The sequence below is a fragment of the Mercenaria mercenaria genome, chromosome 1 (genome assembly GCF_021730395.1).
Source record: "Mercenaria mercenaria strain notata chromosome 1, MADL_Memer_1, whole genome shotgun sequence".
NCBI classification, from domain to species: Eukaryota; Metazoa; Mollusca; class Bivalvia; order Venerida; family Veneridae; genus Mercenaria; species Mercenaria mercenaria.
The window spans coordinates 67,019,829-67,037,110 of NC_069361.1; the positions used below are offsets into that span (position 1 = coordinate 67,019,829).

Consider the following 17,282-nt stretch of genomic DNA (forward strand, 5'->3'; position numbering starts at 1 on the left):
TATACAATGTAACTCAATAATTTACTATGAACTAACAAACATACATAAACAATATGAGATTGAAACACATCACTTAAACACTTGACCCAGCTTGTGGTGTAAAAGAGCAAAACTATGTACGTTACCATTTACTTCCTGTTGCAATTCACGTTTAAAATAAGTGGTTGAAACTAGATGATTTGCTGTAAATACATACTGCATTGTCTTCGTTTTATTCAAGTGTGCAAGAAGTCAGCTGTAATTGTACTCAGGAACTGACTCATAAAAAATTAGGGAAAATTCATATAGTTATCTTTTTATATAGCAGCACATGAGATGCATTGTGTTTAAAAGCCGTCTTCTTAGAATACCGCACTTGTCTTCCTTGTACTATTTGTCATTGTTAAAGACAATTAGTCCATACGGACATTTGAAATAGGGACAGGACACCAGCACTTGAGATGCATTGTGTTTAAACGCCGTTACTTCCAGTGAATGATCACGAATTTTTCGAAAGAAGAAATCCAAAGTCAATTGAGATGATTGTTTTCCCTTGAACGGAACAAGGAACTTTTAAATCACGTATTGGCTCTTGATGCATCGCATGTTGTAAACTATTTTAATATCTTTTTCCTGATATAAAGATGCAAAAGTAAACTAGTTAAATACTTATTAAAAGTCTAATTTGTAATTGTTGCTGACACCACTTGATTATTTATAATATTATTTACTTTTGTTTAAACTGTTACGCCCCGAAATACATTTTTATAACACCGATCATTTCGTTTTTCAATCGTTTGAAACTATCTTAGCGATGTCTGTATCTTGATGGCCAATGGAATGCCTAATGGCCAAACATTTGGAATGTGAAATGTTTTCTACAGGCAAAAAGTTATCTACATGTACAATGTATATATGAAGAGATTTTACATACTTTGTTATTTTACTCTGACATCATTCTGTGATAGCATATTGCATCAATAATAAATCACACGTTATCCTTATTTTCGACCAGTAGTATACTTCATACTATCGTGGCTGAAACCGACTTCTTACCAATCAACCAAGCTTTCAAGGACATCTGCCAAAGTACTGTGTTAAGAGGCTTTAGGGTATGGCTTATCAAAAGCGCTGCCTTTCTAATTTAGTACAGTTTTCCAGATTTATTGCATACAAAATATAAATAAGGACTTTCTTTTGTTTGTTAATTAATTATGAAGTAACAAAGAAAGAAAGCAAGAGGGTCATGATGACCCTGTATCGCTCACCTGAGTATATTGAACCCCATGTTTCAAACTGATGCTAAAATATTAGAAAGAAGATCAGTAGGTCACATTTATGGTCACTGAAAGACAGACAGTTTAAAGAGTGGTATGCAAAACTGTACATGCCATCCACATTTCAAGGCTGGATCTTAAACTGGAGTGGTCACAAGCAAAAGTTTACGCATGGACACACGGACGACGTAGACCTACTGACCTAGTTTTTGACCGCAGTTGACCCAGTTTCGAACTTGATTTAGACATCATCAAGATGAATATTCAGACCAACTTTCATACAGATCCCATGAAAAATATCGCCTCTAGAGAGGTCACAAAGTTTTTCTATTATTTGATCCACTGACCTAGTTTTTGATGGCACGTGACCTCGTTTTGAACTTGAACTAGATATCATCAAAGTGAACATTCTGACCAATTTTCATGAAGATCCATTGAAACCTATGGACTTAAGGTTTTTCTATTTTTAGACCTACTGACCTAGTTTTTGATCGCACGCGACCCAGTTTCAAACGAAATCACTTTCGCATGACGTCACAAGATGTTTTACTTACCTTTACGCCAAGCCCTTCAAGTAAAGCAAGAGTTTCGTCCCTTTATATGGCTATTTTTAGAGTAAAAATGTTCGGAAAAAATACCGTATTTGTTCAAAATTTACTACGAGCGCACCTTAGAACAATTTTCTTTCATGTATCATTCGTCGTGTTTTTGTAATCCTCAAAACATATCCAAAAACTAAAATTGTTCTCCCCTGCGCTCGTATCGTACTTTGTTGATAAAGTGCATGAAAACATCTAAAAATGTACAAAATCTGTGTTGATGACATAAAACTAGACCATGGATCATGACTTTTAACGCAAAACTGATACATTTTTTCTTCAAAAAATGCAAGATTAAGCCTTTATCTTTCAAATAATCCATATCGTTGAGATGTATTTTTACTTTCATTTTCTTCGAAATTTGGGGGCTAAAACTGTGCTTAATCATACATGGTCCTTTTACTTCGGAATACAAAACTATGCATGTGGTCCAAATTTGAAGCCTGTACCTTCAAAAATGTGAAAGTAGGTCACTAGGTCAATGTAAAGGTCAAAGTTTGTTTCGGTACACAAAACTATGCATGTGGTCCAAATTTGAAGGCTGTAGCTTGAGAAATGTAAAAGTAGGTCACTAGGTCAAAATCAAGGTCAAATTTTATTTCGGGATACAAAACTATGCACGTGGTCCAAATTTGAAACCTGTACCTTAAAAATGTGAAAGTAGGTCACTAGGTCAATGTAAAGGTCAAAGGTCATTTCAGTACACAAAACTATGCAAGTGGTCCAAATTTGAAGGCTGTAGCTTTAGAAATGTAAAAGTAGGTCACTAGGTCAAAATCAAGGTCAAATTTTATTTCAGAATACAAAACTATGCATGTGGTCCAAATTTGAAGCCTGTACCTTCAAAAAAGTGAAAGTAGGTCACTAGGTCAGTGTCAAGGTCAAAGTTTTTTTTCGGTACACAAAACTATGCATGTAGTCCAAATTTGAAGACTGTAGCTTGAGAAATGTGAAAGTAGGTCACTAGGTCAAAATCAATGTCAAATTTCATTTTGAAACACGAAACTATGCATATGGTCCAAATTTGATGCCTGTACCTTCAAAAATGTGAAAGTAGGTCACTAGGTCAAAATAAAGGTCAAAGTTTTTTCCAGTGCACAAAATTATGCATGTGGTCCAAATTTGAAGGCTGTAGCCACAGAAATTTGAAAGTAGGTCACTAGGTCAAAATCAAGGTCAACTCATGTCAAGGTTCATCTTGGCACTCAAAAATATACATGTGGTCCAAGTCTGAATGTTGTAGTTACTGACAAGAACATTTTAAAAGCTTTTCCCTATATAAATTTATATGAACCATGTGACCCCCGGGGCGGGGCCATATTTAACCCTCGGAGGATAATTTGAACAAACTTGGTAGAGAACCACTAGATAATGCTACATTACAAGTATCAAAGCCCTAGTCTTTGTGGTTTGGACAAGGAAGATTTTCAAAGTTTTTCCCTATATAAGTCTATGTAAACCATATGACTCCTAGGGCGGGGCCATATTTGACCCTAGGGGTATAATTTGAATAATCTTAGTTGAAGACCACTAGATGATGTCACATACAAAATATCAAAGCCCTAGGCCCTATGGTTTTGGACAAGAGGTTATTCAAAGTTTTTCCCTATATAAGTCTATATAAACCATGTGACCCCCAGGGCGGGGCCATATTTGACCCCAGAGAAATAATTTGAATCATCTTGGTAGAGGACCACTAGATGATGCTTCATACCAAATATCAAAGCCCTAGGCTCTGTGGTTTGGGACAAGAAGGTTTTCAAAGTTTTTCCCTATATAAATCTATATAAATTATAGAAATAAACAAAGGGCCATAACTCACTCATAAATTGTTGAACCTGTCTGATTTTCAGAGGGACACAACAAGGGTACCAATACATCATTCTGGCAAAGTTTGGTCAAAATCCCCCCAGTAGTTTCTGAGGAGATGCGATAACGAGAAATTGTAAACGGACGGACGGACAGACGGAATGACGGACGGACGGACCACGGACGCAGAGTGATTTTAATAGCCCACCATCTGATGGGCTAAAAACATAAATCAAAGTAAAGCTGTTTTAAAAAGGGACAATTAATATGAAAGAGAATGCGTTATAAGGCACCAGGAACAAAAACGCCTTTCAAGCAATTTTCAGTCATGTGTTTTATTTTTGTTCCAAAATAATTATTGATACCAGCATTTCTACAGATATGTTACTTGATTATAAAGACAAATGTGGCTATTCCCTGACATAAAGTTCTTTTTCTTGGAAACAAACCACTTACTACAATTCAGACAAATGAACTAATGAATATTTACGCACTCAGTGAGTTATACCTTACGGCCCTCTGAGACCCAAGGAGTCTGCCATTAAAACATTTAGAGACTGGAAAATCGGATTTAGTTTAATGGGATATCGTCATATTCAACAAAAACTAAACCTTTCCATGCTATCACAGGTTTAAAACTAATGAAGTCGCAAAAGGCTTGTTTAGCACTTTCAATTTCTCTGACTGGAAATACATTACTTGCTGGAAGAATAAAAACAATATCAGACAATCAAAACAATATTCTAAACCAACAGTCACAGTATCATTTAAAAAATGCATTTCTTACCAGTATACAGCGATAAACTTTTTGAAGGCCAATGTTGGCCGCTGTAGAAGAAGGCACATATCATATAAGCTTTTCAATACCAATTACATAAAACTTTTTCCATGTTTTAAATGAGACATTTGTATTTACGTTTTAAGGTAACTTCGTATATATTTTATTTCATTGAAATTTCGTTTTCGATTGTTCTGGTAAAATGCTTATTAGTTAATTATAAATTTTACATTTGACAACTATTACGTAGTTGGTTAGCAAGTTCGATTTTATCAGTCGTCCGAGAATAGAGCTATATAAAATCTGAATTTGGCAACCGCGTACAAGTTAACCATTAAATCTCAACATTGCACTCCCTCTGTCTGCAACAGTCAATCATTACCAGTAAAGACAATAATGGTAAGTTACGTAAATACTGATAAAACTGATTTTGTGTAAAATATAATGCAAGGCATAATCCAACTAGACAGTTTTATAGCGTGAAGCGTTAGTAAAAAGACAACAACAATAATAAGTAAAGTGGTGCTAACTTTGTCACCAGTCATATTGAAAAGAACATTCAGTTTTAGTAGAGTACTCGAGCATATAAATTTAGTTAAATATTTGAAACAACAATTCACAACCTTTCGCACCTAAACAAAATATTTTTTGCCATATACGTCTTTGATGTGAGGACTACATGTGTAAATGTACGTACTGAATGTGAGCTGTATATCAGCGGATCCTTCTGAAACTTTGTTGAATACAATACTGTGTAGTTGTATTGACTGTCCACAGGTAGAAAAGAAGACCAAGTCAGGTTCATGCTTGTGTCATCCGTCCAAACTACAGTCAAGTTGTATCTGCCTGAAATGTAAGAAACAATATTGAATGCCTAAATGCGTTTATTTCCGTGGCATGTATTTGTTGCTGTTGGCTGACGACGATCTTGAAAGCGTAGATGTTCTGACGTCCCAGATCTTGACTGTTCGCATTTGTTTTTATTTCTGACTTCGTACAATGAACACCGTATATTTGGTTCCTATACGTTTTCCCCAGTTACTTGTCGTCTGTGCAGTCTCGATTAGATCTATTTCCTTGAGCATAAGGTATACTTGTGAGCTACAAACACCACTTTGCAGATATATATATATATAAGGTTATAACAACTGTACTTCGTCCTGCAATGAGGTATTCGGATTGTGAGAATTTGTGCCAGGCCTGGATCGATCAAGTGAGGCGCTTATCTGGAAAAATGTACTCGAGCTCAAAACATTATTGCAGTTCAAGGTATTGATTTAATGAACCCTTCCCCCATTTACCTCTACTAATACCGATTTTTATCTTAGCTACAGTAAGCTGTGATAGTTTTAGGGTAAATGGACTAAGAACTCGTTTAAAACGGTGAGATTAATATATGGAACGCCAAGACACCATTGGCATTTCATTTCTGACGTCATATTTGACGTCCCACCTAGAGCATGCGGTCAGTTTTCCGTATTCTATTAGCGAAATTACCATATCATTTCTTGACAGTTTCATGATTCCAGAATTACAATAAAATGAATATAGAGAATAAAGATTTAACTGTAAAAATATCTTTAAGATTATTGCAAGAATTTATATATCTTCCGGAATGATTACAAGAAAATATAAATGTGGATTTAACAATAATGCTGAAATCAGTGGCAAAATTATTTTTCTAAAAACATAATAGTTCTGGAATTATCTATATCTAAATCAGAGGGGAAAAAAGGGGAGAATGTATCCTAGTGCAACAAAAATACAATGGGTTTTAAATCAGTTGTGGTTTTAAATCAGTTGTGGTTTAAAATTCATTGACTTCATGGTTTTGCTGTATAGTTACAAGCGCATTCTAATGTAAGAATATAACGGACATAATTTATTATATAATGCAAGGCGTTTCCAAGAGAAGACTTAGTTTGTATAATGAACCCTTTATATAAAGGGAAATAATAAACTATGTTTTATTTTAGCAAATGCACTTAAAGATAAATATTATTTATTCTAGTACAATAATTTTAGTACTTTTACACTCGAAAATACGAATACAAACATATCAAAGTAATCCTAGAAACACGATTTTATTTATTTTTGACTAGCAATGAACAAAATCAGATGTGTTTAAAGACAATAAAGACTAGGTTTTAGGTTATTTTGGAAATAACATAATTTTAAATCTTTCGTGGAAAACTAAATGTTATTTGTGAGAGTTCTGAAATTAAAGTTTCATTGCATATTTTAAGATTAAAACAATTTCGAAGGTAATACAACTCACATGAATTATGAACTGGGCTATTTACATATAAAATTTCAAGTAAAACATCTGGTTTTATCCAAATTTAAAAACTGAAAAAGTTATATAGGTGCAGAAGACAGATGTTAAAGACAGTTTTGTAAAATTGTAACGTAAAACACCATAAACTCTCTATTTTTATCTTTGAACAATATGAATACTAAATTTTGCATTGAAGTGTTTTCAAAAAATTGATTAATATTAAAAGATATTAAAAAAATATTTGAATTATTCTAGATATTTCCTTTCGGCGCGTTTCAAAATCGAGTTTTGCTATTCATAGGAAAATATCATTTCTGTTATCTTTTCTTTTATCACCTCTTTCCTTCATTATAACTTGTTATATCATTTGAGAAATTATTACATACTTTTGAAAATAGGGTGAATACATTAAATGAATATATATAAAGTCTGCGTTTCATTTTGTTGAAATAATGGCATGCTTATACAAACATATTGTTCTAAAAATGTGCTATTATCAAAATAATGCACTGTCAGTTGTTTATAAGGCATGGAAAAAATTGGTGTTTTTCGGTCATTCGGTAAGTGCATATGGATAATGTCTAAATGACATTTTTTGGGTTTTAGACATATGTGAAACGACTGCTATAAATCACTCCAAGGTAAATAAATTTAGAAATACTGTTACCATTAACATGATTAAGAGATCCATAGAATGTCAGAGAATGAAATAATATGAAAAATGTTGCAGAAAATTTGTTATATATCATCCACTTTTCGTACAATTAGTGCACACAGCTAATACACTTGTAAATATTTCGATAATTGAAAGAATCTATTTTGCTTAACGATTACTTCTTTTGTGTATGAAACTATTCAAATTAAGTTCAAACTCTTTTGTTGCTATACCGATATTATATATATATATATATATATATATATATATATATATATATATATATATATATATAGAAAAAAGATGTGGAGAAAGATGCTTAAGCATAATAACACATAGTTACGTACCACGCCGACCAAATTCAAGTTGAAAGAAGGGTACCTCCTTAGACCAGTCAGTAACATTAAAGACAGTAACGTTAAGATTTAAATGTCATAGTGGCTAGCCGAATGCACTCTTACCATCAATTCAACTTCTTGTACTAGACAGTAAAGAATGAAGACATCCCTTTATCAAAGGAAACCTTTTGCATTCTGACAAAATCAATTTATATGCGAACTTACAGAAAAATAAACTTCAGAAAACAGACTATCCTTAGGAAAGTGTTCATCAAAATAAACAAACAAAATAACGGGTTAAACTTGCAAACATGCCCAAATCGACATTCAAGAGATAAATAGAAATGGTTTGAGAGATACAAGCAGATGACTGATGGGAAAATAATTATGATTTTATCTTCACGGGATATACAGAAAATATTAGCGTTACTAGTAGAATCAAAGATGTTTCAAGATTGCCTTGCTCATTTGATGTACCAAAGACTTGACAATTCACATATCTTTCGCATTATAGGGCACTAAGCATTAGAAACATGTTTATCAATAGTATTGAATTGCATTTTGACTTTTTTGTGTGCTTCACTAAAATAGTATCACCAGATACATTTTGCTTTTTGTAAAATAGCAAATTGCAATAAGTATTTAGTAAACAAGAAATCGGTAAAATGCAAGAAACATTTGACAATAAGTATTTGGTATCATCATCATCGTATGACTAGAAATAGCATTTGGCAAATAGCATTTACTAGCAAATGAGCACCTGGCAAAAAGCAGCTGGCAAACGGTAATATAATTTCCAAAATAGCAATTGGAATGTACCAACCCGCATACCATAATTTGACACATTACATATTTATGAGAACAATCGACATTTTTTTTTCATGGAGCATCAAGGAGATGTAAACGCTGGTCGTACCAATGTGAATTTACCATGCTTACAAGTTCGGTACAATCGTTTACAGTCTGCATAAGTTTACTGATGGCCAGATTGTATATTCTTACGTAATAGTTTTAAGAGGGCATGCAGCTTTCTCATAAATCCATTTTCCAAAACATCTCGCCTGGTTAGGAGTTGAAATAACTATAAATGAGATTAATTTCACTTGAATAAAAAGACAAAACTTGTCGACCTCCCACAAAGCTGCTTGATGATCTAAACATTATACAATAACAATGAGATATATTTAGTTTATACAAAACCTCTTAAATTCTAGCATCTTGTTTATCATAGAAAGTCATCTGATATTTTAGTGTAACTGGATAAGCATACACCATTTTTAGATTAATTTAGATTAAGAAAGCTTTACTAAAATATTCCTGATATGTTAGCAGAACATAAGTTATCATACACTTGTGAGTACTTTCATGATACTCTTTTATACTTCAAAGGATTTTATAAGTACTTCTCACATTCTTTAAGTGAGTGGAGTAATTACATTCTAAACATGTTCAGAAATTGTGTTAAACTGCAATATAACTGTTATGAATTAAGTAATAGAAATATAATATGCTAACAGATAAGAAATGATTTTTGAATTAAACGAAAGTTAATATCATAATTTGAAGTACAAACAAAAACGTAGCCGTGGTACGAATATTAAGATACCTCAACAAACTGACTATAGTTATAAGCGGGTGTAAATCGCAGTATGAGATTTAGTTTACAAAAAATTATTTTAACTCGATATTTCAGTGGCAGCAAGAAAACTCTTTAAATTAAAGACTGAAGTAAAGAATGATTTATTTCGAAATGAAACAAATCATCAACCTAAACATTTTAAGTGATAAAATATACAGTAAAAAACTAAGATAGTACACATCGCATTATCGCTAATAATGTAAAGATCTATGAACAGACTGTGAATGAAAAAATAAGCTGTAAAGCACGGTTATAAAGCAGGAGTTGGTCTTTCTTGTACTCAAACGCTTATGTGTGAAGGATGTACATATCCTAGCGGTTTTTATTGCACACGACGGTAAACATATCGAAACGCTTAGACCCGCCAAAAATTTAGTTCTAAATATATACGTTACCTTTTATTTTATTACTTTTACAGTAAGGTAAATCCGAAAAATATAAATCTTACATAATTTAATTCGAAGAAAATTGTAACGGTTCCAAGAAGTTTCAGTTGAAAATGGAAAGGATCAATGCGGATTTAACGAAAATACTAAAAGTACGGGAACTATGAAAACTTTTTTCTAACAGAATATTAGCTCTGACATAATCGTATTGAGCGTTTTTGCATCCGTTAAATGGCTATTCCAGTACTTCAGTAACAGAGAGAAAACAATTAGATAATAACATAAATGTTTGTGCTTGCAACAAAATTAGAAAAGGTTATATAAAAGTTATTAACTTCAGTATCATAATATGATTACACGCACAATTTACTGAAAGATATCACAGTTAAGATTTGTCATATACTGCAAGGCGTTTCAAAGGACAGACTTAGCACTGATAATAAATCCTTCATGTAAAGAAAAAATGTAACGGTACTGAATTTAGCAACTACAATAAAAATGGAATATCTTGTCACAAAATACATTGTTAATACTCGAAATAAAGTATACAGTAACATAGTAACATAATTTTGTATTTCTGATTAACAATAAATAACAAAGGTGTGTTCATAAACAAAAAGACAAGATTTTTGGTTCAGTAAGAGCCCTGCTACCGCCAAAAGAGTTACCCTCGAATCGGACATTTCAATGTGCGTCGACAACCAATGAAATATTATCATAATTTCCTGGAAACGCAATAGTACTGACATTTCAGCCTTCAAAAACATATAAAAACAAACGATGCTTATTTTTGCAAATAAACTTGCAACATAGCAAGGTTTATCTTACAAAATAAGCTTTCAGTTTCGAAAGTAATTCACGTCATATGAATCATAAAGTGGCCTGTTCAAATGTGAAATTTCAAATTAAGATCTGACCTAATTCAAATATAAGAAAGAAAGTTAAATAGGTACAGAAGACAGATATTAATAAAAGTATGTAAGACATATATCGCAGATCCACACTTACTCTCTTATTTATCTGAATGCTTACAGAACCACTTCATATTAAAGTGTTTCAATAAAAAGCATTAATTTAAACAATTGTTATAACAGTACATTCTAATTATTCTTTATTTATTTGGGTTTTACGGCGCACCAACATAGTATTCTAGATATTTCCTTCCCGCACTTCTCAAAATTGAGGTTTGCTGTTCAAAGTAAAATATCATTTGGAACGACGGGGTTTTATTACTATCACTTTTACCCCATTTTAGATATTTAGGTGTTTTTTTCAAAATTCAAATGTTTAAAATGGGATAAAGTCGTAAAATGAATTAAGATGACGTATGATGTCTTTATTTGGTTTTGTTGAAATCTTAAAATACTATTACTAACATATTGTTCCGAAAGTATGCTCAATTTCAAATATGTACGCCAAGTAACTTGTTAGTCATTGGCAAAATATCAATTCTTGTGTTGAAACAGAGTGTGCATAGATAATGGCCAAATAATACCACCATTCTTCATGTTTTGACACCTATCGTTACATGCAGATGTGACACCACAGCTGTAAATCAACCCTAAGTAAGTACCGTAGAAAACATAAAAGAGCTTTAGCAAATGTAAAAATGAACGAAAATGATAGATGCTACAGAAAATTAGTTTTATGAAACAGATGCATCATCCACTTACTATTGATGTTTTAGATGCAGATGATACACGTGCAAATATTCCAATGATTTTAAGAGCCTTGGCTTGAAACTGTTGTAACCGAGCTCGGTAATTATTGGTCTACAAACACAAAGAAAATTTCACGATCTGTTTTCAGTGTAACTGATAATTTTGCAAGCAACAGGAAGCTTAAAGCCGACTGTTTGTCACCTTTACCATATTTGCTAAATGTTGCTCCTCGTACTTCTAAATCCAGATGAGAATATATTGCTCTATGTTCGTGCATCTTACTAACTAAAGAAAGAGTTATTTATGAAAAACAGCTGTGTTTTGAAAAGTATCTAAATGATTTTCACCAACGATTGACATTCTACATGTTGAGCAGTTTTCGCGTCAGTTTTATTTATCGATTTGATTTCAACAGATTTAGTCATGTTATTGAAAATTCGCGCTTCATAGTTCTTTATATCAATCTGCATAACTATGTTAAATATATGGTACAAAAAAACTCCTAACATGACTCGATTCATTAAATTAAGAATACTTCATTCAATAGTAGTTCTTTCAGGTAACTCCACCACCAGACTACCTTTTAGAGTAAATAATTATGATTTATTCATAATATCATAATAAACAGTAACTTCAAAGTATTTGAACGCTTTAAGAAATTGTTGCACCAACTAATGCTAAAAATTCATATATTCAATCGGTGCTTATTTAAATCTGAATATAACAAAAATATATATTCCCAACAAAATGATTGTTTTGTAAACCTCAATTTTGTAACAGTTTAGTTTAGTCATGCAGCAAAATAGTTTTCTTCGATTGAAACATGTTTCAGTGTCTGCAATGTGTGATTGTTATTTCACAAATCGCCGGGATATAATTGGAGAAAAAAGCGTTATTACTGGACATTACCTGTGCACAGCGCATTATGTGCCGTGGCTGAAGAAAACAAGACAAGAACAACAGGCCAGCAGGAGGAAACATTCAAAAAACACAGCCGCCCATACAGCATTCGATATGGGAATGTTAAACGCCACTCCTGAGGGATGTAATACATTTGAAAAACTGTTCGGGAAGCCACTGTTGTGTCTCAAAGAAAGACTTTTAGTCTTTTCTATGTAAATAATTGTCCGTTTCGGTTGCGACCTACAGTATTTTAATCAAATCGCGAGTATACTCTTCTAGAGTGAGACGATTACTGAAGCTGATGAGCACCATGTGGTTCTGGGACGATCTGTGTATGAAAAGAATTGGAACCACTGTCTTACCCTTGCATGATCGTAAGAGGCGACTAATAGGGTCTTAACACTTGGTTTTGCAGTAACTCTGTGATTCCAGCAGGTATGCAAATTTTGATTCCATACCTCATGTTTTTATTTCGATGTAAATGAGATGTGGAACCAAAATTTGTAGTCCTGTTTGGCGCCATATAACCTATACTGTGTTGGTGCGCCGTAAAACCCAAATAAATAAATAAATAAATGAAGATGATGATGATGATGATGATGATGATGATGACAGTTAGCAGCCGCCACACGGCACTAACAATGAATATTAAAAAAAAAACAAGGACAAAAGTCCAGCAGGAAAAACACTGAAAAACACTTGATATTCCAACAAAGGATTATTGTCATTAATCTAAGCAGTAAATAAAATATCAAATCAGAATGAAAAATAATATACGTTCATGATGTATGTTACTTAAAGTTACATCTCGAACCAACTAGCGGAAGTATTTGTGTAACTTATATTTCTCAACTTCATTTATTTTACTACTTTTCGCTCTTTAACTGCATCAGCGCTTACATGTTTGTTTTAAGTTATAAAAGTAACATCTTGTGCAGTATAACAATTGATTAAACAGTGAAACATACGCGTTGGCTGTAGGTAATTAAGTTGACAATTTCTGAATGAAACTAAAATGGTTTCCCGAACAAAAGACGTTTCTTTGTCAGTAGAAATTCAAGAAAATATATTATGGACCCTGAAATATTACATGTACGTATATTCATTGATAGAGATTCAAGCGCCTGTGGTATAAGGCTAATTTGATTACTTAGAATGTTAATTCTCTTTTGACAATCAGACATGCCGTGCAAAAATATTTTATTAAAACTGTTGGCATTTGTCTGGCATACTATGTATTTTCGGCGTTTTAATTTATAACAACGTGCTAAAATGATATTCATTGCAAGTAAAATATCAGTGGCATGATAAACCTAGTCAAACTGTTGTTACATTTGTCTTTAATCGGGTAAGCGTTGGTTTCTGTCAATCCATTTATTTTCTGAGTTTTCAGTCCTTCTGACACAGTCTATATCAAATGGCGACCATAAACAACTTTGATAAATTCTAAATAGTTTCCTTATATTGATATCTGCGTAAATTATTCTAATATGTTAAAGCATTACTAATTAGGATTCAGTCGCGAAATTAATAACGTTCTACGTTAATTCTAGCATAAAACTGCTGTTATTGTCATTTTTCAGGGGTTTTTTAACAGGAGAGAAAACGTGTGTTAACAGAGAGATTCCCGCGCTCAAGTGCTTTTATAACACCTTTTTATATATGCATGTTCCGTGGCAAAGCGTAAACGCATTACGGCCCCAAAACGGATAATTCAAAATGAAATGACGTCAACGTGATAAAACAACGTAGACTTTACCGCGCATTTCCTCGAAATTCAATGACGTTGAGGGACAATATATTAATTCACCTGGTTTTTACGCGTTTTCTGCTAGAATAGCGTTAGCGTATGTTCTTTTCGTGTTATAAGATCTTCAGAATCCCTCGGGAATCGTTGGTACCCTCGCCCTAACGGGTTCGGGTACCAACCAATCCCTCGGGATTCTGCAGATGTTATAACACGAAAAAACATGCGTTATCCCTACAGTGAAACAACGTCATATGGCTCAATTTTACATAAATTATGCATGTTTTGGGAGATCAACACCGATATCAATCATTTTTCGTTATTCAATGTCAAACCCAAAAGTCAGTTTCATTGTGGCGCAGGCATTTCACATCAGAAAATTTATCCTCCAATCTTCTTGATAAACGAAATAATCATTAGGAATTTGCTTTCCAAAATAGCAGTGTTTGCTTAATAAAGTGTAGATAGAATAACATATATTGTTCCTTTTTTTCTTCAATTGTACTTAAAGCATTTACAATTCATTGGAACTGCCTATCCATATCCTTAAAACAAGACCTCAATGTTAAAAACTGGAGGTAAATCTAAAAACCCCAGTATGTAATTGGCTATTATAGAACACAATTTTGAAATTAACCAATGACAGACTGTCTTTTTTTAGACTCAGCTTTGTAACCAACAGGTCAACGGATTACTGACTGTAATGATTCAGGAAGTTCTATCAAAGAAAACAGAAACAATTAAAACTTGACAGATGTTGGTTATCTGCTTTCCCCATTACTTTGATATTTTGGTAATAAAATTTGAACTGGATACCCATTAATCAATCATGCGTACATTTGATAAAACTGTTTAAAAAGTTAAAAACAGAATTACCTCCTTCTCGTTTTAGGTCTGTTAGCAATTAATTTATATTGTAGTTAAATATAATTTATGAACACGTTTCAAACTTTAAGTGTCCTACACAAACTAAGGTTAACAGACGCGCGTATAAAATCCTTTGATGTTTTTACATACTTTTCGAGATTGCAAGTGTGTGGTAAAGTATGCACTATAAACACATCAGGTATTGTGGAAACAATTAAATTTTGAAAAATTTCTGAAATACAAAATATTTGTTGATTTCTAAAGGATAAACGAGCTGCTCAAAACCTGTAGTATACTGTATGTAGAAGAGGGTGAATTTGTGTCATGTAATGTGCGTGCATTGCAGGTGTGGATTCTTACTGAGTCACAACAGGCTGCTTAATTTCGCACACAATTAACATTAGATAATGTATACTTTTTTAGAACATATTTTGTTTTCATTTAAATTCCTTTGAGGTAACATTCTGAATAGTTTCTTTGCAATTTGTTTTCTTTTTGTCGTTGGTCATATTTCTCTGAATATTCAATTGCGTACTATTTTTAGTCATACAGGTTCATACAATAAGCGAGATAAAAACTAATATTAGATATAAAACATATTTTCACAGATATTCATGTAAATGGTTTGTAAATTGCAAACATTTCTTTTCATAAAAGACGATGTCTTTCCCATGTTTGTTGTGTGATTGCCCCTCTGTTAACTGAAGACTACAAAAGGTAAAGAAGAGGTAAAACTTTATCAAAGAAAAGAAGATACAGTTATGAAAACTGTGCTTGCATGGTAGGTTATGGCAGTGAACAATAGTGTGAAGCATCTGCACACTCTAGTAAGGGATTTCTGAAATACTTACATATGAAACTTATTCAAAATAGGGCTTCACTTTTAGAAAAGAGAACAATAGAATTACGAAACCTGTGTACTGCAGGACAGATCATCACAGTGAACAAGTGCTTAAAGCTTAGATACAGTTTACTTACAAAAACGTAAGCAAAGATTGTTAAGTCCAAAAAATGGCATTATTTATCAGATTATCACAGATAACAAGTGCGTGAAGATTCAGTCCATTTCTACCAGCTGTTACTGAAATACTAGCTAAAGTACAAAGACTTAACAAAACGGCCGCCGACACCGACGATTGGTCGAGTGAAATAGCTCTTCAGTTTCTTTGTATAGGCGAGCTAATTTAATCAAAATTATATTTGTCTCAAATCGTCTATTTATTTTGTTTGTCCCTTATCCATTGATGTAGTACTTTAATTCCTGTTTTGATATGTCTACGTGTAAAATAACAACTGTGTGTAGTTTAATGCATGCAACTGGCAGTATTTTTTCTGTAAAATAATATCATTTTTTTGGGGAAAAGTTCATGTGCTTCTAGTTTATTCAGTCCCACTAAAATAGCATATAAATGATTTGTATGATAAACAAGATGTCAGGATTTAAAATGTTTTGATTAGACTAAGATATTGTGCCGATTTTATGTATAATTCTAGCACCAAGTCGCTTTGCAGGTGGTTTTGAGTTCTATCCACTTGTCTCTTCGTGTCTTACGTAATGCCAGGAGTGTCAAATAGGTCCTTTTCCAACCTTCAACAAAGTTAAGATATGAATAAGGCAGTATTATATGATGAAGACAATAATAATAATGTTATAGCCATATGATAAACAAACTTTCCTTCAGTTTATTGAAAAAGTATTATCTTTCAGGTGCATCACGAGTATTTGTGTGGTAATTCATTATAGTTTTCTTTCTTTTAATATATAGATATGTAACCTGGCCATATGTCAATTTATCTGCAGTGCACAGACTTGTATTCAAATTGCTACGATGAACAGTTAATGTTTTTCTGTATGTTCTGTTCTATAAACGTTTCAGTATAATGTACTCAGAATAATGTTCTTCTAGTATATATATATATAATTAAATGGCTTGCAGTCAACAGTCAAAACTATTGTCATTCAGTAAGTAAATGCTAGTCACTGAGACTTAAAACTTTTCCGTTCACAATTAATTACAATAACTTTCCACCAAAATTAACGTTTGCTAATTTGCCCAATAGTGAAATATGTTTAACGTAGATGCAAAAGTGAATCTTAGCAAAACCGGTTACATGGAGAATCATATTTTTCCTGTATTTCGGACATACTTGCAATACAAACATTTCTTCTAGTAGTATTTTACATAACTTATTTTGACCATCATCTATCACTTGTAATGTGCATTTAAGACTAAATGCGGTAAACGTGCCTAAGGAAACCCAAGTAATCAATTATGCTAAATTGTGCTCCTTGAAAAAAGCCTACGTAGCATAAAGTCGCCGCTTCGCTCTTCCGTTCGTGCGGGCTTGCATCCGTCTCGACATTT

The 17,282-nt window shown here is 32.8% G+C and overlaps 1 protein-coding gene across 3 annotated transcripts in view; it reads right to left on the reverse strand.

Annotated features, from left to right (window-relative positions):
- The window catches only part of LOC123534997 (uncharacterized), a 138,113-nt gene that overhangs the window by 66,636 nt on the left and 54,195 nt on the right, over positions 1 to 17,282 (reverse strand). For all 3 annotated transcript variants that reach the window (XM_053549917.1, XM_053549924.1, XM_053549909.1), the window contains exon 2: positions 5,140 to 5,288. In XM_053549917.1, the coding sequence (XP_053405892.1) occupies positions 5,140 to 5,288 (149 nt within the window). The remainder of the gene's footprint in view (positions 1 to 5,139; positions 5,289 to 17,282) is intronic.